Source organism: Hyla sarda, chromosome 4, assembly GCF_029499605.1.
Source record: "Hyla sarda isolate aHylSar1 chromosome 4, aHylSar1.hap1, whole genome shotgun sequence".
NCBI lineage: Eukaryota > Metazoa > Chordata > Amphibia > Anura > Hylidae > Hyla > Hyla sarda.
The window spans coordinates 28,596,435-28,619,698 of NC_079192.1; the positions used below are offsets into that span (position 1 = coordinate 28,596,435).

The 23,264-nt window shown below is 50.0% G+C and overlaps 1 protein-coding gene across 2 annotated transcripts in view; it reads left to right on the top strand.

The window, feature by feature from the left end:
* LOC130367671 (DENN domain-containing protein 1B-like) overlaps positions 1–23,264 on the top strand; it is a 72,642-nt gene that overhangs the window by 17,131 nt on the left and 32,247 nt on the right. For both annotated transcript variants that reach the window (XM_056570246.1, XM_056570245.1), the window contains exons 2-6: positions 13,665–13,943; positions 17,821–17,885; positions 22,464–22,507; positions 22,904–22,953; positions 23,050–23,166. In XM_056570246.1, coding sequence (XP_056426221.1) covers positions 13,927–13,943; positions 17,821–17,885; positions 22,464–22,507; positions 22,904–22,953; positions 23,050–23,166 — 293 coding nt within the window. In that variant the 5' untranslated portion in view covers positions 13,665–13,926. The remainder of the gene's footprint in view (positions 1–13,664; positions 13,944–17,820; positions 17,886–22,463; positions 22,508–22,903; positions 22,954–23,049; positions 23,167–23,264) is intronic.

Here is a 23,264-nt window from a genome sequence, read left to right on the forward strand (position 1 = left end):
CTGGACCTCAGCATACAGCAGAAGAGGGAGATTGCAGCCCCTCCCCTGGTAATATATGAGGGGCTGTTTAAGGAGCCCATAGGTCACTTGGGGGTCACCTGGCCACTGGAGCAATCTGGGTAAAAACCATGTGGTACAAACATTAAAGCAACAGTACATTAAATGAGGCAAACCTATATACATAATGGGGGTATGCTGCAGGGGAGCCCTGGGGACATGCAGGGACTCTGCCTGACAGGGCAGGAGGACAGTACAGGGCCACATCATCCTGTACTGGGACATCACATGATAGTGTGAGGTAAAGTATAGGTGCAGCATAGGAGAAGTCTAGAGATGGCGGTGAGAGGTTGTGATAGTCTGAGGTAGAGTACAGGGGCAGCACAAGAGAAGTCTAGAGATGGCGGTGAGAGGTTGTGATGGTCTGAGGTAGAGTACAGGTGCAGCACAGGAGAAGTCCAGAGATGGCGGTGAGAGGTTGTGATGGTCTGAGGTAGAGTACAGGTGCAGCACAGGAGAAGTCTAGAGATGGCGGTTAGAGGTTGTGATGGTCTGAGGTAGAGTACAGGTGCAGCACAGGAGAAGTCTAGAGATGGCGGTGAGAGGTTGTGATAGTCTGAGGTAGAGTACAGGGGCAGCACAGGAGAAGTCCAGAGATGACGGTGAGAGGTTGTGATAGTCTGAGGTAGAGTACAGGGGCAGCACAGGAGAAGTCTAGAGATGGTGGTGAGAGGTTGTTATAGTCTGAGGTAGAGTACAGGGGCAGCACAGGAGAAGTCTAGAGATGGCGGTGAGAGGTTGTGATAGTCTGAGGTAGAGTACAGGGGCAGCACAGGAGAAGTCCAGAGATGGCGGTGAGAGGTTGTGATGGTCTGAGGTAGAGTACAGGGGCAGTACAGGAGAAGTCTAGAGTTGGCAGGGAGAGGTTGTGATAGTCTGAGGTAGAGTACAGGGGCAGCACAGGAGAAGTCTAGAGATGGCGGTGAGAGGTTGTGATAGTCTGAGGTAGAGTACAGGGGCAGCACAGGAGAAGTCTAGAGATGGCGTGAGAGGTTGTAATGGTCTGAGGTAGAGTACAGGTGCAGCACAGGAGAAGTCCAGAGATGGCGGTGAGAGGTTGTGATGGTCTGAGGTAGAGTACAGGTGCAGCACAGGAGAAGTCTAGAGATGGCGGTGAGAGGTTGCGATAGTCTGAGGTAGAGTACAGGGGCAGCACAGGAGAAGTCTAGAGTTGGCAGGGAGAGGTTGTGATAGTCTGAGGTAGAGTACAGGGGCAGCACAGGAGAAGTCTAGAGATGGCGGTGAGAGGTTGTGATAGTCTGAGGTAGAGTACAGGGGCAGCACAGGAGAAGTCCAGAGATGACGATGAGAGGTTGTGATAGTCTGAGGAAGAGTACAGGGGCAGCACAGGAGAAGTCTAGAGATGGTGGTGAGAGGTTGTGATAGTCTGAGGTAGAGTACAGGGGCAGCACAGGAGAAGTCTAGAGATGGCGGTGAGAGGTTGTGATAGTCTGAGGTAGAGTACAGGGGCAGCACAGGAGAAGTCCAGAGATGGCGGTGAGAGGTTGTGATGGTCTGAGGTAGAGTACAGGGGCAGTACAGGAGAAGTCTAGAGTTGGCAGGGAGAGGTTGTGATAGTCTGAGGTAGAGTACAGGGGCAGCACAGGAGAAGTCTAGAGATGGCGGTGAGAGGTTGTGATAGTCTGAGGTAGAGTACAGGGGCAGCACAGGAGAAGTCCAGAGATGACGGTGAGAGGTTGTGATAGTCTGAGATAGAGTACAGGGGCAGCACAGGAGAAGTCTAGAGATGGCGGTGAGAGGTTGTGATAGTCTGAGGTAGAGTACAGGGGCAGCACAGGAGAAGTCTAGAGATGGCGGTGAGAGGTTGTGATAGTCTGAGGTAGAGTACAGGGGCAGCACAGGAGAAGTCCAGAGATGGCGGTGAGAGGTTGTGATGGTCTGAGGTAGAGTACAGGTGCAGCACAGGAGAAGTCCAGAGATGGCGGTGAGAGGTTGTGATGGTCTGAGGTAGAGTAGAGGGGCAGCACAGGAGAAGTCTAGAGATGGCGGTGAGAGGTTGTGATAGTCTGAGGTAGAGTACAGGGGCAGCACAGGAGAAGTCTAGAGATGGCGGTGAGAGGTTGTGATAGTCTGAGGTAGAGTACAGGTGCAGCACAGGAGAAGAGATGGCGGTGAGTAACACAGACTAATATTAGTTATATTTCAGACAGGAGGCTCGTATCTTGTGCATTAATCTTTCTTTATTAATGCCCATAGCAGAAACTCAAACGTTCATTTTTTAATGTATTTAAACAGAAAAACTTTCTCAAACTACAACTCCCAGCAGTCCCTTGGAATCTCTTTGGCCAATCCTAGCCCAGATGGCTCCTATAAAAGGGACTGCATTAGAAAACTCCTCCTCTTTCTTTCTGCTCATAGCTACAGAGAAGTATATGTTCATTCATCTCTTATTGATTGTGGTATATTCATACATTATATTCATTTCTACATTGTTTTGGGATACCCTGGGGTATTCCTCTTCTATGTACACACTCTCGCAGCAGTGCCTGTGCTCCCACTGATTGTAGTAGTCAGCGCTGAGTCCAGAATCCAGCACGGACATTGCGCTACTACTGCCCTTGTTCTCTAGTTTACTCGGGCGCTCATCCGGATATATTACCGGTCACCGCGCTCGCTTCCCCTCACGGCAGGCAGCTTCCCCACCCTTACACTTACTCCCAGGCGCCATCTTACCTGGGCGCCATCTTGTCCCGTCCTTCTTTTCCTCCTTGCTCCTTCCCGCCGCGTCTACTTCGCGCGCGACTTACGTGCTGAGGGGCGGGCGCTCCAGGAGGCGCGCTCGCCGTTCCTCCAATTACAGCTCTTAGTGACGTTGTCTAGCGAGACTACGTTGCTTAGCGCTGAGGCTCGGCTGATACCTCCCACCGCATCGCCAGTTCAGCGAGAGATGTGTGGAGGATAGGAGCCTGAGCTGTGAGGAGCGATTTTTTACACGTTTCAAAGTTCTATTTATATATCATCAGGCAGGATTTATTCCTACCTGTGTGCCACAAAACTTATACGCTATATATAGTCTCAGTCTAGTTGCAGTTAGGCTAGGCTGACTACCCGCCCATTACTATACTCTTACTATTGTAATATCTACTAGATTTATGCCTTCCACCTTATTGGTAAACATGTCTGATGAAGGTAATACCTCAACGCCTGGACCTTTATCTACCCCTGATACGGCGCAATGTATGAGCGCTGCTCAAATCCAAGACCTCATCAACAAATCTGTATTTGTATCCGCTGTACTACCATCTGGCTCGCAGCAGTCATTACCCCGGTTGCCAGTATCATTATCACACAGTACTGAGCCTATGGGTAAGAGAGGTAAAGCCTCACAAAAGCGCAAGCACACTGTGCCTACATCCGACTCCCTGGCAGGGGAAGTACAATTCATGCCCCAGGCAGTACCCAGCACGGACTGCCAACCCACCCATCCTCCAGACTCACTCCGACCCTCGGGCCTTGAGGAGTTAGCTGTCAAGAGGCACAGGTCCGCCAGGCGGACCAAACCTAATTCTTTTGTGGATTCATCGGAAGAGGAGTCATCCGCGGAATCTGTGGCGACTGACGTCACTGAGTCTGCTTACGTAGAGCAGGATGGTGGGACTATGGCGTTCTCTACCGACGTTACCCCTGAAACCCAGGGCGATATCATACTAGACTCTCTCGGAGAGCCCTTCTTTGACCCAGACGCGATTTCACATCCTCGTTCTGGAGACTGGGCACCCCTTCCACAAGTGTCAAACGTTATCGAATACTGGATTTGTAGATCCCTCGGGAGGTCCAATAGAAACAAGCTAAGGGTGGAATGCCCCAGACCCTCGATCCCCAAAAAGGTGGCTACCACCCCCGAGGTTGATCCCATTCTAATGAAGTATCTCACGAAATCTGGCAAGTACGTCAAAAAAGGAATAGAGCGGTCCTTTAAATCCATCAAGGACCGTATTCTTGACATCCTCGGTCTTCTAACAAAAATTCTTAACCTGTCTGAGCAACCGGCTGCAACCAACCAGCCGGTGGATTTAAACCAACTCAGGGGTTGGGCCCAATGAGCAGTTTGTATGCTAGGGTGTGCCAACACCTCGTGCTTGACAGAAAGGCGTAGGTCGATACTCAGGAGGCTAGACCCTCAACTATCGCACCTAGCAGAGACCGAAGATATTAATAAATTTGTAGGTCTTTTCACCAGTTTGGATAAGGCCCAAACGTCTTTGAAGAAGACTGGTCTCTCAAACAAAATTTTTTCCAAGGCCGGCAGAAGTAGGGGCCGATCTGCCGGCCGTTCTACCTACTATAGGCCATCACCTAGAGCTCCTGCACAACAGTACGTTCAGGCTCCACCATCCTACCCACTACCAGTGGTGCAACCCGCGCCGTTCTTTACTCCACGAGGTAGACCATGGAGAGGACGTGGCGGCAGAGGCTATCCCCGCTCCCGACCATCTATTGGTGAGTACTCCAATTCACACACATTCTCACATTCCTGTGGGGGGCAGGTTGAAGTGTTTTACCCACGCCTGGTCTGCGATTACAGCAGACGCGGGGATTCTCAATACAGTGGCGGGATATCAGATAGAATTCCACTCCCTGCCGGAGCTGAATGTTATCCCGTTCCCCATACAGTTTTCAAATCTAAACGTTGCTCTTATAGACAATGAATTGCAAGACCTCCTGTCCAAACAGGCGGTAGTAGAAGTCGATCCACTTTCCCCGGGGTTCACCAGCAAGCTCTTCTTAGTCAAGGAGAAAGGTGGCGAATATCGCCCCGTGATAAATCTACGGAATCTAAACCAACACGTAGTGTATCGACACTTCAAAATGGAAGGGATCCACTTCCTTCGGGATCTTTTATGGCCGAGGGACTGGCTTGTAAAGGTGGACCTAAAGGACGCCTATCATACCGTCCCTATCCACCCATCTTCTCAGCAATTTCTCCGCTTCCTCTGGAGAGACCGGATGTGGCAATTCACTTGCCTTCCTTTCGGCCTCTCGTCCGCCCCATGGTGTTTCACCAAATTGTTGAAACCAGTGGTGGCATCTCTACGAAGCAGAGGAGTGCGGCTGATCATATACCTGGACAACCTACTTATCATGGCTCATTCCAGAACTCAGGCCACCACTTACATGAAATGGATGGTCTCTCTACTTCAGAACTTAGGATTCCTGATCAACCACGAGAAATCAATTCTCGTTCCGGCTCAAGAGATGGAGTTCCTAGGCTTCTTGGTAGATACCAATCAAGAGGTTCTCCGACTTCCCACATCCAAACTGGCCCTTATCCGCAAGGAGATCAGGGCAGTGCTACGCAAGGGTCGTGTGTCCTTACGTATAATCGCGCGACTGGTGGGGCTGTTATCTGCCTCTATCCAGGCAATCTTTCCGGCCCCACTCCACTACTGAGCCCTTCAGAGGCTCAAAACCCGACATCTTTATCAAGGTCTCAGGTATGCGGATGAGGTATCTCTCTGTCCGGAGGCCGTGGAGGAATTGCAGTGGTGGCTTCGTCATGCAGTTGAATGGAACGTCAGGACCATTTTCAATTCCAGTCCAGACATCATAATAGAGTCAGATGCGAGTCGCCAGGGCTGGGGCGCTCGGTGCGGAAACTCCTTGTTACGCCGAGCGCTCCGGGTCCCCGCTCCTCCCCGGAGCGCTCGCTACACTCTCGCTCCCGCAGCGCCCCGGTCAGATCCACTGACCGGGTGCGCTGCGATACCGCCTCCAGCCGGGATGCGATTCGCGATGCGGGTGGCGCCCGCTCGCGATGCGCACCCCGGCTCCCGTACCTGACTCACTCTCCGTCGGTCCTGTCCCGGCGCGCGCAGCCCCGCTCCCTAGGGCGCGCGCGCGCCGGGTCTCTGCGATTTAAAGGGCCACTGCGCCGCTGATTGGCGCAGTGGTTCTAATCAGTGTGTTCACCTGTGCACTCCCTATGTATACCTCACTTCCCCTGCACTCCCTCGCCGGATCTTGTTGCCATTGTGCCAGTGAAAGCGTTCCCTTGTGTGTTCCTAGCCTGTGTTCCAGACCTCCTGCCGTTGCCCCTGACTACGATCCTTGCTGCCTGCCCCGACCTTCTGCTACGTCCGACCTTGCTTCTGTCTACTCCCTTGTACCGCGCCTATCTTCAGCAGTCAGAGAGGTTGAGTCGTTGCTAGTGGATACGACCTGGTCACTACCGCCGCAGCAAGACCATCCCGCTTTGCGGCGGGCTCTGGTGAATACCAGTAGTGACTTAGAACCGGTCCACTAGCACGGTCCACGCCAATCCCTCTCTGGCACAGAGGATCCACCTCCTGCCAGCCGGCATCGTGACAGTAGATCCGGCCATGGATCCCGCTGAAGTTCCTCTGCCAGTTGTCGCCGACCTCACCACGGTGGTCGCCCAGCAGTCACAACAGATAGCGCAACAAGGCCACCAGCTGTCTCAACTGACCGTGATGCTACAGCAGCTACTACCACAGCTTCAGCAATCATCTCCTCCGCCAGCTCCTGCACCTCCTCCGCAGCGAGTGGCCGCCTCAGGCCTACGACTATCCTTGCCGGATAAATTTGATGGGGACTCTAAGTTTTGCCGTGGCTTTCTTTCACAATGTTCCCTGCACTTGGAGATGATGTCGGACCAGTTTCCTACTGAAAGGTCTAAGGTGGCTTTCGTAGTCAGCCTTCTTCTGTCTGGAAAAGCTCTGTCATGGGCCACACCGCTCTGGGACCGCAATGACCCCGTCACTGCCTCTTTACACTCCTTCTTCTCGGAAATTCGAAGTGTCTTTGAGGAACCTGCCCGAGCCTCTTCTGCTGAGACTGCCCTGCTGAACCTGGTCCAGGGTAATTCTTCCGTTTGCGAGTACGCCGTGCAATTCCGTACTCTTGCTTCAGAACTTTCCTGGAATAATGAGGCCCTCTGCGCGACCTTTAAAAAAGGCCTATCCAGCAACATTAAAGATGTTCTGGCCGCACGAGAAATTCCTGCTAACCTACATGAACTCATTCATCTAGCCACTCGCATTGACATGCGTTTTTCCGAAAGGCGTCAGGAGCTCCGCCAGGATATGGACTTTGTTCGCACGAGGCGTTTTTTCTCCCCGGCTCCTCTCTCCTCTGGTCCTCTGCAATCCGTTCCTGTGCCTTCCGCCGTGGAGGCTATGCAAGTTGACCGGTCTCGCCTGACACCTCAAGAGAGGACACGACGCCGCATGGAGAATCTCTGCCTGTACTGTGCCGGTACCGAACACTTCCTGAAGGATTGTCCTATCCGTCCTCCCCGCCTGGAAAGACGTACGCTGACTCCGCACAAAGGTGAAACAGTCCTTGATGTCAACTCTGCTTCTCCACGTCTTACTGTGCCTGTGCGGATATCTGCCTCTACCTTCTCCTTCTCCACTAAGGCCTTCTTGGACTCCGGATCTGCAGGAAACTTTATTTTGGCCTCTCTCATCAACAGGTTCAACATCCCAGTGACCAGTCTCGCCAGACCTCTCTACATCAATTGCATTAACAATGAAAGATTGGACTGTGCCGTGCGTTACCGCACGGAACCCCTCCTAATGTGCATCGGACCTCACCACGAAAAAATTGAGTTTTTGGTCCTCTCCAATTGCACTTCCGAAATTCTCCTTGGACTACCCTGGCTTCAACACCATTCCCCAACCCTGGATTGGTCCACAGGGGAGATCAAGAGTTGGGGTCCCTCTTGTTTCAAGGACTGCCTTAAACCGGTTACCAGTACTCCTTGCCGTGACCCTGTGGTTCCCCCTGTCTCCCTAAGGCCTATATGGACTTTGCGGATGTTTTTTGCAAAAAACAAGCTGAGACTCTACCTCCTCACAGGCCTTATGACTGTCCTATTGACCTCCTCCCGGGCACTACTCCACCCCGGGGCAGAATTTATCCTCTCTCTGCCCCAGAGACTCTTGCTATGTCTGAGTACATCCAGGAAAATTTAAAAAAGGGCTTTATCCGCAAATCCTCCTCTCCTGCCGGAGCCGGATTTTTCTTTGTGTCCAAAAAAGATGGCTCCCTACGTCCTTGCATTGACTACCGCGGTCTTAATAAAATCACGGTAAAGAACCGCTACCCTCTACCTCTCATCTCTGAACTCTTTGATCGCCTCCAAGGTGCCCACATCTTTACCAAACTGGACTTAAGAGGTGCTTATAATCTCATCCGCATCAGAGAGGGGGATGAATGGAAAACGGCATTTAACACTAGAGATGGACACTTTGAGTATCTGGTCATGCCCTTTGGCCTGTGCAACGCCCCTGCCGTCTTCCAAGACTTTGTTAATGAAATTTTTCGTGATCTCTTATATTCCTGTGTTGTTGTGTATCTGGACAATATCCTGATTTTTTCTGCCAACCTAGAAGAACACCGCCAGCATGTCCGCATGGTTCTTCAGAGACTTCGTGACAATCAACTTTATGCCAAAATGGAGAAATGTCTGTTTGAATGTCAATCTCTTCCTTTCCTAGGATACTTGGTCTCTGGCCAGGGACTACAAATGGATCCAGACAAACTCTCTGCCGTCTTAGATTGGCCACGCCCCTCCGGACTCCGTGCTATCCAACGTTTTTTGGGGTTCGCCAATTATTACAGACAATTTATTCCACATTTTTCCACCATTGTGGCTCCTATCGTGGCTTTAACCAAAAAGAATGCCAATCCTAAGTCATGGTCTCCTCAAGCGGAAGACGCCTTTAAACAGCTCAAGTCTGCCTTTTCTTCAGCTCCCGTGCTCTCCAGACCTGACCCATCTAAACCCTTCCTATTGAAGGTTGATGCCTCCTCAGTAGGAGCTGGAGCGGTCCTTCTACAAAAAAATTCTTCCGGGCATGCTGTTACTTGTGGTTTTTTTTCTAAGACCTTCTCTCCGGCGGAGAGGAACTACTCCATCGGGGATCGAGAGCTACTAGCCATTAAATTAGCACTTGAGGAATGGAGGCATCTGCTGGAGGGATCAAGATTTCCAGTTATTATTTACACCGATCACAAGAACCTCTCCTATCTCCAGTCTGCCCAACGGCTGAATCCTCGCCAGGCCAGGTGGTCTCTGTTCTTTGCCCGATTTAATTTTGAAATTCACTTTCGGCCTGCCGATAAGAACATTAGGGCCGATGCTCTCTCTTGTTCCTCGGATGCCTCGGAAGTAGAGCTCTCTCCGCAACACATCATTCCTCCTGACTGCCTGATCTCCACTTCTCCAGCCTCCATCAGGCAAACTCCTCCAGGGAAGACCTTCGTCTCTCCACGCCAATGCCTCGGAATCCTCAAATGGGGTCACTCCTCCCATCTCGCAGGTCATGCGGGCATCAAGAAATCCGTGCAACTCATCTCTCGTTTCTATTGGTGGCCGACTCTGGAGACGGATGTTGTGGATTTTGTGCGAGCCTGCACTGTCTGTGCCCGGGATAAGACTCCTCGCCAGAAGCCCGCTGGTCTTCTTCATCCTCTGCCTGTTCCCGAACAGCCTTGGTCTCTGATTGGTATGGACTTTATTACAGACTTACCCTCATCCCGTGGCAACACTGTTGTTTGGGTGGTCGTTGATCGATTCTCCAAGATGGCACATTTCATCCCTCTTCCTGGTCTTCCTTCTGCGCCTCAGTTGGCAAAACAATTTTTTGTACACATTTTTCGTCTTCACGGGTTGCCCACGCAGATCGTCTCGGATAGAGGCGTCCAATTCGTGTCTAAATTCTGGAGGGCTCTCTGTAAACAACTCAAGATTAAATTAAACTTTTCTTCTGCTTATCATCCTCAATCCAATGGGCAAGTAGAAAGAATTAACCAGGTCCTGGGTGATTATTTACGGCATTTTGTTTCCTCCCGCCAGGATGACTGGGCAGATCTTCTACCATGGGCCGAATTCTCGTATAACTTCAGAGTTTCTGAATCTTCTTCCAAATCCCCATTTTTCGTGGTGTACGGCCGTCACCCTCTTCCCCCCCTACCTACTCCCTTGCCCTCTGGTTTGCCCGCTGTGGATGAAATAACTCGTGATCTTTCCACCATATGGAAAGAGACCCAAAATTCTCTCTTACAGGCTTCATCACGCATGAAGAAGTTTGCTGATAAGAAAAGAAGAGCTCCCCCCATTTTTTCTCCCGGAGACAAGGTATGGCTCTCCGCTAAATATGTCCGCTTCCGTGTTCCCAGCTACAAATTGGGACCGCGCTATCTTGGTCCTTTCAAAATTTTGTGCCAGATTAATCCTGTCTCTTATAAACTTCTTCTCCCTCCTTCTCTTCGTATTCCTAATGCCTTTCACGTTTCTCTTCTTAAACCACTCATCATCAACCGTTTCTCTCCTAAACTTATCTCTCCCACTCCTGTCTCCGGTTCTTCAGACATCTTTCCTGTAAAGGAGATACTGGCCTCCAAAAAGGTCAGAGGAAAAACCTTCTTTTTGGTTGACTGGGAGGGCTGTGGTCCTGAAGAGAGATCCTGGGAACCTGAGGACAATATCCTAGATAAAAATCTGGTCCTCAGGTTCTCAGGCTCCAAGAAGCCTGAGAACCGGGTCTCTGCGATTTAAAGGGCCACTGCGCCGCTGATTGGCGCAGTGGTTCTAATCAGTGTGTTCACCTGTGCACTCCCTATGTATACCTCACTTCCCCTGCACTCCCTCGCCGGATCTTGTTTCCATTGTGCCAGTGAAAGCGTTCCCTTGTGTGTTCCTAGCCTGTGTTCCAGACCTCCTGCCGTTGCCCCTGACTACGATCCTTGCTGCCTGCCCCGACCTTCTGCTACGTCCGACCTTGCTTCTGTCTACTCCCTTGTACCGCGCCTATCTTCAGCAGTCAGAGAGGTTGAGCCGTTGCTAGTGGATACGACCTGGTCACTACCGCCGCAGCAAGACCATCCCGCTTTGCGGCGGGCTCTGGTGAATACCAGTAGTGACTTAGAACCGGTCCACTAGCACGGTCCACGCCAATCCCTCTCTGGCACAGAGGATCCACCTCCTGCCAGCCGGCATCGTGACACTCCTCCACAGGAGGGACGTGGTCCGCAGCAGAGTCTTTGCTACATATCAATGCGCTGGAACTTTTGGCGGCGTTTTTCGCCCTCAGGAGCTTCGTACCACACGCATCCAACTGCTGTGTGTTATTGCGCATGGACATTGTGACGGCAGTTCAATACGTCAACCGCTTGGGGGGGTTCGAGGTCCAGAATCCTCGCAGACATCACAAAGGAGTTCTGGCATTTTTGCCTAGCCCGCGATATTGTCCCGATAGGGGAATACCTTCCGGGAGTATCGAATTCAGTGGCGGGTTGGAATTCCTGCTATCTGATCTATTCCAGCGATTGGCAGCTGGATCGGTCGGTTTTTCTAGCCTTGCAGCAACTTTGGGGCCCATTCCTTATGGACCTATTTGCTTCTCGACTCAATCACCAACTGCCCCAATTCTACAGTTGGAGGCCGGATCCGGAAGCATGTGCGGTCGGCGCCTTTCGGCAGCATTGGCAGGAGGGGACGCACTATGCGTTCCCTCCGTTTCCAATGATTCCCAGGGTTCTCCTACATATGGTGAACCAGGGGGCGACTATTGTGTTGATCACTCCATGGTGGCCGACACAACCGTGGTTTCCCCTTCTTCTGGGGTTGACTATCGACTATCCCCAATTGCTTCCTCACTTCCCTCATCTCCTCACCAATCCAGTCAAGGGTCTCCATCCTCTGTTGATGGAGGACAACCTACCACTCCTCGCGTGGTTGGTTTCGGGGTGCCGGAATCGGATAGTGTCCTTTCAAAATCAGCTAGGGATCTCCTCGCCTTGGCCTGGGCCCCCGGGACTAGATCGGCATATAGATCAGCCTGGGGACTCTGGGTTCTTTGGTGTGATCAACGGCAAATTGATCCCGTTCAGGCGCCTGTTTCTGCAGTTGTCAACTACTTGGCGGAATCTTTTGAGTCAGGTAAATCGTTTAGCTCTATTAATGTTTACCGGTCAGCTATCTCAGCTTACCATTGTCCGGTGGATTCTTTGCCTGTTGGCAAACATCCGCTGGTGTGCCGGCTCCTACGGGGTGTTAAGTTTAAACGCCCCCCCGTCCAAAATATCAAGCAACCTGGGATGTCTCCAGACTGCTAGACATGTTTTCTGCTTGGGCCGATAATGATGACCTTTCTTTAAAGCTTTTATCCTTTAAGTTAACGGTTCTCTTGTGTCTCGTCTCCATAAAATGGGTTTCGGACGTTAAAGCCCTGGACGTCTCGAGACGTCAATTTTCACCTCAGGGTGTTATGTTTTCGGTCGTTCGTAGGACCAAAACGGGTATCCAGTCGGTCTTTTATCCGTTTTTTCCTGTGCATCCTCGTCTCTGTGTTGTCCGTTGCCTTCAGTCATACGAGGCACACACAGCTTCTCTACAGTCGCCGGATTTTTCCCAGCTCCTTATCTCTTATGTCCGTCCTCATATGCCGGTTACATCAGCTACCTTAGCTCGGTGGGTACGATCCGCCATGGCTTTGGCTGGGATAGATGTCTCTTTGTTTGGTGCCCATTCTTCCAGAGGGGCTATGGCCACCAAGGTGGTTACTTCGGGGGGGGTTCTCTCTCTTATCTGTTGTTGGCGGCTGACTGGTCATCTGAGACGACTTTTCGTCAGTTTTATTTCAGACCGGAGCATCACGTGTCCATGTCGGTTTTGTAATCCGTAGGATATAACTGTCCTGCTTGCGTTGTACCTTTCATTCCAGGTCGTTGATATGTTTATACCAGCTTTGAACTTGTACAAGATACGAGCCTCCTGTCTAAAATATAAATCGAGATTTTCCTAGCTTGTGACGGAAAATATAAGTTATATGAAGACAGGAGGCGAGTATCTTCCCTCCCGATCCAACCCTATTATGGTGTTCTTCTTTCTCTTCTTTTTTAGGTTATTGAAGGTCAACGGATTCTGCCTGGCGGCAGCTGAGATGTTCCTGTTCTGTCCCCGTTGGGACGGGTTGTACGGTTCCATTGTCCGGAGGTCTGTAGTTCCAGTTTTGGCGATACGTCGGCGCCGCAGAGGTGTCAGTGTTTGGTTGTCCTGTGATTGCGGTGGCGATCGCTTAAAGAAAGAGGAGGAGTTTTCTAATGGAGTCCCTTTTATAGGAGCCATCTGGGTTAGGATTGGCCGAAGAGATTCCAAGGGACTGCTGGGAGTTGTAGTTTGAGAAAGTTTTTCTGTTTAAATACGTAAAAAAATGAACGTTTGAGTTTCTGCTATGGGCATTAATAAAGAAAGATTAATGCACAAGATACTCGCCTCCTGTCTTCATATAACTTATATTTTCCGTCACAAGCTAGGAAAATCTCGATTTATATCAGTAATCTATGGCACTAGACATGCTGTTATCTATCAAGCTGTAAACACTGAGGCCGTATCTGACATGTATATGTTATATTAAAGTGACAGTAGAAATGGCGCATCCAAGACCCCAGTGCCCACCATTAGTCAGATACTGATGTACAGATACATACATTTGCTTCTGTATGACACACAGCATTTCCGTCATCAAATATAGGTATATGCAGCTAAAAAAAAAAAATGTACATAGGTTAAAAATGTTCTTGTGACACTAGACTACTTCCTCTACAAACCCACACAGGAAATCTGAGAAGCTGAGCTCACCCTCACAGACTCTCCAAGCGAGAAGTACAAACCTGGACCTCCAGAGCGGACCACAAGTGACAGAGCCTCCGGAGCAGAGGAGGGGTCCGATCAGTCATTAGAAGCCCTGGCACCAATGCAGTCTGGAGGTCCTGGCACTCTGTGATGAGCGTGCCACCACACGACCAATGAAGACCGAAAGGTGGTGGCGATGAGGCTTTAGGATTCAGAAGACAAAAAGTAGCCGGTACCAAACCGCCATGGGGTCCCGCATTAAGTAAGAAGCTGATATAATGTCTATGTCATTCAGTCCGTGTATCTTCCTCATCATCTTCCTCTTTTTTTCTGTGACTTTCTAGTAAGAGGCCTCAGATTTTGTAGTTTTGTTTATGGTGGAGTCTATGGTGTCATTGTAAGGGGGGTTCTTCATTTTTCCATTTTCTTTGTCATAGTAATGAATTAAGACCAGTGGTCTCAAACTGTGGCCCTCCTGATGTAGCAAAACCTCAACTTCCAGCATGCCCAGACAGCCAACGGCTGGAGAGCCACAGTTTAAGACCACTGATGTACACCCTTTGCTATGACACTTGGTTTTTGCTCTGATATACATTATCTGCTGTGAGACCTTATATAAACCCCAGATCTAAAGATCAAGTCATGAGGTAGAAAAAGCTGCCTGTAGAGCTCAGAGACAGGATTGTGTGGAGAGGCAAATCTGGAGAAGGGGACAAAAACATTTCTGCTGCACTGAAAGTTAAATGAAAGTAACTTAATACGACCAGGACTCTTCCACAAAACTAATCTTGGAGAAAGGCCTCGGTAAGAGAGATGACCCAATGGTCATCTCTCCACAAGCTGGGCCCCAAAAAGGCACCTAAAAGATCAGACTGTAAGAAATAAAATTCTCTCATCTGGAGGATACCAGGCACTGCCCATCACTTGCCCAATACCATCCCTACAGTGATCATGGTGTGGGCAGCATCATGTCTGGGGGAAACCAGGCACTGCCCATCACTTGCCCAATACCATCCCTACAGTGATCATGGTGGGGGCAGCATCATGTCTGGAGGTAGCCAGGCACTGCCCATCACCTGTCCAATACCATCCCTACAGTGATCATGGTGGGGGCAGCATCATGTCTGGAGAAAACCAGGCACTGCCTATCACCTGCCCAATACCATCCCTACAGTGATCATGGTGGGGGCAGCATCATGTCTGGAGGAAACCAGGCACTGCCCATCACCTGCCCAATACCATCCCTACAGTGATCATGGTGGGGGCAGCATCATGTCTGGAGGAAACCAGGCACTGCCCATCACCTGCCCAATACCATACCTACAGTGATCATGGTGGGGGCAGCATCATGTCTGGAGGAAACCAGGCACTGCCCATCACCTGCCCAATACCATCCCTACAGTGATCATGGTGGGGGCAGCATCATGTCTGGAGGAAACCAGGCACTGCCCATCACCTGCCCAATACCATCCCTACACTGATCATGGTGGGGGCAGCATCATGTCTGGAGGAAACCAGGCACTGCCCATCACCTGCCCAATACCATCCCTACAGTGATCATGGTGGGGGCAGCATCATGTCTGGAGGAAATCAGGCACTGCCCATCACCTGCCCAATACCATCCCTACAGTGATCATGGTGGGGGCAGCATCATGTCTGGAGGAAATCAGGCACTGCCCATCACCTGCCCAATACCATCCCTACAGTGATCATGGTGGGGGCAGCATCATGTCTGGAGGAAACCAGGCACTGCCCATCACCTGCCCAATACCATCCCTACAGTGATCATGGTGGAGGCAGCATCATGTCTGGAGGAAACCAGGCACTGCCCATCACCTGCCCAATACCATCCCTACAGAGATCATGGTGGGGGCAGCATCATGTCTGGAGGAAACCAAGCACTGCCCATCACCTGCCCAATACCATCCCTACAGTAATCATGGTGGGGGCAGCATCATGTCTGGAGGAAACCAGGCACTGCCCATCACCTGCCCAATACCATCCCTACAGTGATCATGGTGGGGGCAGCATCATGTCTGGAGGAAACCAGGCACCGCCCATCACCTGCCCAATACCATACCTACAGTGATCATGGTGGGGGCAGCATCATGTCTGGAGGAAATCAGGCACTGCCCACCACCTGCCCAATACCATCCCTACAGTGATCATGGTGGGGGCAGCATCATGTCTGGAGGAAACCAGGCACTGCCCATCACCTGCCCAATACCATCCCTACAGTGATCATGGTGGAGGCAGCATCATGTCTGGAGGAAACCAGGCACTGCCCATCACCTGCCCAATACCATCCCTACAGAGATCATGGTGGGGGCAGCATCATGTCTGGAGGAAACCAAGCACTGCCCATCACCTGCCCAATACCATCCCTACAGTAATCATGGTGGGGGCAGCATCATGTCTGGAGGAAACCAGGCACTGCCCATCACCTGCCCAATACCATCCCTACAGTGATTGTTACGCCTAGCGCTCCGGGTCCCCGCTCCTCCCCGGAGCGCGTACGGCGTCTCTCTATCCGCAGCGCCCCGGTCGGTCCCGCTGACCGGGAGCGCTGCACTGTCATGGCCGTCGGGGATGCGATTCGCACAGCGGGACGCGCCCGCTCGCGAATCGCATCCCAGGTCACTTACCCGTTCCCGTCCCCTGCTGTCATGTGCTGGCGCGCGCGGCTCCGCTCTCTAGGGCGCGCGCGCGCCAGCTCCCTGAGACTTAAAGGGCCAGTGCACCAATGATTGGTGCCTGGCCCAATTAGCTTAATTGGCTTCCACCTGGTCCCTGACTATATCTGACCTCCTCCCATGCACTCCCTTGCCGGATCTTGTTGCCTTGTGCCAGTGAAAGCGTTTTGTGTGTCCAAAGCCTGTGTACCAGTACTTCTGCTATCCACCCTGACTACGAACCTTGCCGCCTGCCCCCGACCTTCTGCTACGTCCGACCTTGCTTCTGTCTACTCCCTTGTACCGCGCCTATCTTCAGCAGCCAGAGAGGTTGAGCCGTTGCTAGTGGATACGACCTGGTCACTACCGCCGCAGCAAGTCCATCCCGCTTTGCGGCGGGCTCTGGTGAAAACCAGTAGTGACTTAGAACCGGTCCACTAGCACGGTCCACGCCAATCCCTCTCTGGCACAGAGGATCCACCTCCTGCCAGCCGGCATCGTGACAGTGATCATGGTGGAGGCAGCATCATGTCTGGAGGAAACCAGGCACTGCCCATCACCTGCCCAATACCATCCCTACAGTGATCATGGTGGGGGCAGCATCATGTCTGGAGGAAGCCAGGCACTGCCCATCACCTGCCCAATACCATCCCTACAGAGATCATGGTGGGGGCAGCATCATGTCTGGAGGAAACCAGGCACTGCCCATCACCTGCCCAATACCATCCCTACAGTGATCATGGTGGGGGCAGCATCATGTCTGGAGGAAACCAGGCACTGCCCATCACCTGCCCAATACCATCCCTACAGTGATCATGGTGGGGGCAGCATCATGTCTGGAGGAAGCCAGGCACTGCCCATCACCTGCCCAATACCATCCCTACAGAGATCATGGTGGGGGCAGCATCATGTCTGGAGGAAACCAGGCACTTCCCATTACCTGCCCAATACCATCCCTACAGTGATCATGGTGGGGGCAGCATCATGTCTGGAGGAAACCAGGCACTGCCCATCACCTGCCCAATACCATCCCTACAGTGAAGCAGTGCAGGAACTGTCCAGAGTAGGAGCAAATCCCTATAGCAAACCTCTCCGGCTCCGGACAGTTCCTGACACAGACAGAGGTGTCAGCAGAGAGCACTGTGGTCAAACTGGAAAGAGCTACACAACTTCCTCTGCAGCATACAGCAAATCATTTACAAATCAATATAACTCTCTGGCACAATAAATATGAATTTTTGTTTCCTCCTCCAGAATACCCCTTTAAACCAGACATTTTTAGGATGCAGCAGATTGTGAAATAGTCTGAGTCACTGATAGAAATCTGGCACATCGTTAGGCTGTCTGGTTCATGTTCACACTGTTTGTATTATAAAGTGATTTGCTCCCGTTTTGTGGCATTATAAACCTGCATTTCTGGTCTATTATTAGGGTGGAATCATTCTTCTGTATCATTTTGTTTTGCAGAGAGAATCCAGACAGAATATTTGAAGGATTCTTTGATGTTTTGTGTCCGACATCTCAGGATAAAGGTCAGAAGTTTCGCTGTGAGATATATATATATATATATATATATATATATATATATATATATATTTATATACTTTACTGGTGCATTTTAATAGGGTTGTGATGTCCTCATCCTATTTCAATGGGCATTCTATACCAGTATTTAGAGCATAGGTGTGTATTACGAGGTTCTGCAGCAGCTGAGGTGTGCATTATATTGTTTGCTGCTATACTATCTGCTATATCTGTAGGTATTGATTGGATCCTCATTATAGAGATGAGTAGATTGAGGATTACAAAGAACTCTGCAAAAATGAACAGAATTAAGGGAAAGTAGTTTCATATAAATGAAAAGACATACCGGATTTTTCGCCCTATAGGACGCACCGGCATATAAGACGGTGCGTCTTATATGCCGGTGCGTCCTATAGGGCGAAAAATCCAATGTTAAAGGTGCAAAATCTAGAAAAAAAAAGATTCTGCACCCAACAGTAATCCGTTGGCTGTCCGGGCATGCTGGGAGTTGTAGTTTTGCAACATCTGGAGGTCCGCAGGTTGAAGACCACTGGTATAGGAGGTAATACTCACGTGTCCCCGTCGCTCCGGACCCATCACCGCTGCCCTGGATGTCGCTCCATCGCTGTCGCCGCGTCCCCAGGGTGTCCTTGACGCTCCGGACGTCTTCTTCCCCGGGATCTACGCTCTCCGTCGCCGTCATCACGTCTCCGTCATCACGTCGCCACGCACGCCGCTCCTATTGGATGACGGGACGGCGCGCGTGACGACGTGATGACGTCGAAGGAGAGCGCCGCCATGCAGGGGATCCTGGCACGGAGCAGACACCGAGAAGGCAGGTAAGGTCCCTCCCGGTGTCCTGAAAGCTGTTCGGGACGCCGTGATTTCACCGCGGTGGTCCCGAACAGCCTGACTGAACAGCCGGGTTACTGTCACTTTCGCTTCAGACGCGGCGGTCAGCTTTGATCGCCGCGTCTGAAGGGTTAATACAGGGCATCACCGCGATCGGTGATGTCCTGTATTAGCCGCGGGTCCCGTCTGTTGATGCCCGCCGGGACCGGCCCGATAGGGGTGTGTTCGCCGTATAAGATGCACCGACTTTTACCCCCCCAGTTTTGGTGAAGAAAAAGTGCGTCTTATACGGCAAAAAATACGGTATGTATATATATATGAGTGTATTTCTGATCAGAGGAGTCTTCTTCTACAATCTTCTACATTAGTCCGGGGAGACGTCTCTTCATGTCTAAGATCTGAGCACAGATGGAGAATGAGGGACTCTCCGTCCTCCTGTCCAAACTTGTATCATCACATCATAAGCCTGCGAGTGATGTTCTACCCAAATACGGCCTGCAGAGCCACTGTATCTAAGCCTGTCGTGTGATACTGTCTGTCCAACTACTGTATCTAAGCCTATCATGTGTGATACCGTCTCCTAAGCTGGTTATATAAGTGTACCATAGGTTTACTGTCTGCTCAGCTGCTGTATCTAAGAATATAATGTGATATTGTTTAGGAGCAGATATATCTAGACCTATCGTCTGATACTGTCTTCTGAGCTGATATATATAGGTGTATCTTATACTGTCTGCTAAGCTGTATCTAAGCCAATCATGTGTTATACTGTCTGCTGTGCCACTGTATCTAAGCTTATCATGAGTAATACATACTGCTGAGCTGCTGTATCTAAGACTACGGTGTGATACTGTCTACTGAACTGGTTTATTTAAGCGGATGTTATTGTGGTGGCCCAGTACGGGAGTTGTTACCCCGTACCCTTGCTGTCCTGTCAGGCAGCCTCCCTGCAGTGTCCCCTGGGCCCCCCTTACACCCATCCCCTCATGTTCATATGTTTTGCCATTTGTTATGCTGTGAAGTATGTAAGGAAGTGTTATAACTTTAAGAAATGTTCCCATGTGATCTTTAGATGTCATGTGACATATCATGTGATTGTTACCCAGGAGGTATCAGTGACCAGGTGACTTAAGGGTGACCAATGGGACCCCACCAGAGTCTCCTCTATAAAAGCCCTGGGAGGAGTCTCTTCTCTCTCTTTCTGCTAAGCTGAGGTCCAGTCGCATCTAGGAGAGTGTCTGGAGTCATAGGAGCCTCAAGTCCAGTCCTGCAGCCACAAGCTACAAATAAGCTACAGTCACAGCTTTGTCAGTCACAAGTCAAGTCAGTCACAGTCATCTGCTGTCTAGTCAAAGTGGCCTGCACTAAATTGTCCAAAACCACTGCAAGTCCCAGCAAGCCCTTAAGGTCTCTGAAGTCACTGGTCACCTCCGTGGGCCTGGCGGAACTGTATAAACTGTTCCATGCGTCACTCAGTAAATCTACAGTTGTCCGTAACTTAGAGTCAGAGTCATTATTGCCGCCGTGCCTAGCCCAGGATCCAGTCTTATACTTTTGGGTGGTATTGAGGATAAACCACACCCTGGCGTCACGAATACAAGGGGTTAATGCCATGTGCCCCTAGGGTAATTCCATCTGTCCTGCATCACACCCCTTACCACATTATATTGTTGGCTAAGCTGTATCTAAGCCTATCATTTGTACCGTCTCCTAAGATGGTTTACAGTATATAAGCGTACCATAAGTATACTGTTTGCTGAGCTGCTGTATCTAAGACTATCATGAGTAATACATACTGCTGAGCTGCTGTATCTAAGCCTATCATCTGTACCGTCTCCTAAGATGGTTTACAGTATATAAGCGTACCATAAGTATACTGTCTGCTGAGCTGCTGTATCTAAGCCTATCATTTGTACCGTCTCCTAAGATGGTTTACAGTATATAAGCGTACCATAAGTATACTGTTTGCTGAGCTGCTGTATCTAAGACTATCATGAGTAATACATACTGCTGAGCTGCTGTATCTAAGCCTATCATCTGTACCGTCTCCTAAGATGGTTTACAGTATATAAGCGTACCATAAGTATACTGTCTGCTGAGCTGCTGTATCTAAGCCTATCATCTGTACCGTCTCCTAAGATGGTTTACAGTATATAAGCGTACCATAAGTATACAATCTGCTGAGCTGCTGTATCTAAGACTATCATGAGTAATACATACTGCTGAGCTGCTGTATCTAAGCCTATCATCTGTACCGTCTCCTAAGATGGTTTACAGTATATAAGCGTACCATAAGTATACTGTCTGCTGAGCTGCTGTATCTAAGCCTATCATCTGTACCGTCTCCTAAGATGGTTTACAGTATATAAGCGTACCATAAGTATACTGTCTGCTGAGCTGCTGTATCTAAGCCTATCATGTGTACCGTCTCCTAAGATGGTTTACAGTATATAAGCGTACCATAAGTATACTGTCTGCTGAGCTGCTGTATCTAAGACTATCATGAGTAATACATACTGCTGAGCTGCTGTATCTAAGACTATCATGTGTACCATCTCCTAAGATGGTTTACAGTATATAAGCGTACCATAAATATACTGTCTGCTGAGCTGCTGTATCTAAGCCTATCATCTGTACCGTCTCCTAAGATGGTTTACAGTATATAAGCGTACTGTCTGCTGAGCTGCTGTATCTAAGACTATCATGAGTAATACATACTGCTGAGCTGCTGTATCTAAGCCTATCATCTGTACCGTCTCCTAAGATGGTTTACAGTATATAAGCGTACCATAAGTATACAATCTGCTGAGCTGCTGTATCTAAGACTATCATGAGTAATACATACTGCTGAGCTGCTGTATCTAAGCCTATCATGTGTACCATCTCCTAAGATGGTTTACAGTATATAAGCGTACCATAAATATACTGTCTGCTGAGCTGCTGTATCTAAGCCTATCATCTGTACCGTCTCCTAAGATGGTTTACAGTATATAAGCGTACCATAAGTATACTGTCTGCTGAGCTGCTGTATCTAAGCCTATCATCTGTACCGTCTCCTAAGATGGTTTACAGTATATAAGCGTACTGTCTGCTGAGCTGCTGTATCTAAGACTATCATGAGTAATACATACTGCTGAGCTGCTGTATCTAAGACTGTCATGTGATACTGTCTACTGAGCTGTTGTATCTAAGCCTGTCATGTGTGATATTGTCTTCTGAGCCATCGTACCTAAGCCTATTATGCGTTACTGTCTACTAAGCCTTATATCCAACCTTGTCATTCTGCTAAGCTGCTGTATCTAACCCTATCCTGTGTGATACCTTCTAAACTTATCATGTATATTGATGGTATAGTTAACTGAACTGCTGTATCTAAGCATGTCCTCTATAACTGCCTGTCCTCTATAGCTGCTGTATCTAAGCCTGTCCTCCTAGCAACCAATAACAGGGCCCACTCATATGCAGTATGGTCACCTATGCTCCAAGAAGAAGCAAACCTGTGATGTCTCCAGCTGCCACTAGAGGGAGCTCCTTATAGAGGTTCACAAGCCTAGTATTGGGCGAGGGAGCTGTATAACTCTGTATGCTGTCAGCTCCCCCTAGTGGCAGCTGTAAGAAGTTAAAATCCTGTTATATAACTTCACAGCTGTGTGAAGAGAAGCAGGAGATCTGAGCCTCAACCATCCCAAATAAGACCTGTTTAGTCATTGAACCCTATACTTGTTCTATTTCAGATCCTGAGCTAAAGAGACAATTCCCTGAACATTTCGATGATCAGGTAAGAAACTGAAGTTTTTTGGGGAAATGGGAAAGTACTTGGGGGGTACTGACTTTCCTCAAGGAGACCCCCAGATGGTGTAAAGCAATGGTCTCCTAACTGTGGACCTGCTCCGGCTGTTGCAAAACTACAACTCCCAGCATGCCCGGACAGCCGTTGGCTGTCCGGGTATGCTGGGAGTCGGAGTTTTGCAACAGCTGGAGGTCCATTATTTAGAGACCTCTGGTCTTACAGACTCAATGGGAAACAACATATGCCAATAAGCCCTACTCAATAGTGCCACCTAATGGCGGTAGCTTTAAAAAACGGCAAAATTAGGTTTTCTGGGCAGACAAGTTTCTATAGCAACCAAACAATCTGTATATAATGTCTCCTGATGTCTCCATCTCATCCCAGGACTCTGTAGTGACTCTGACTAAGTTCTGCTTCCCCTTTGACGTGGAGAGGTAAGTACCCTAATTATGTCTGTCACCCCCCCCCCCCTTTGACTTCTCCCCCACTTTGATACCTTTGTCCCCCCCCCCCCCCCCCCCTCACTCCAGATGGCAGAACATGTCCGTCCAGCACTTCAGCTTCACTCTGACCGACCTTCAGGGTTACCAGCGCTTCGGGTTTTGTCGCCTGTCTGTAAATGCCAAAAGCTGCACTTGTATCCTCAGGTAAGTGATCCCCAGGAGGGAGGAGGACCGTAAGTGTCTATGTGTATGAGGGGATGTCTCCAGGGTGGACTTGGTGTAGTCATGTGCGAAAGAGGCGA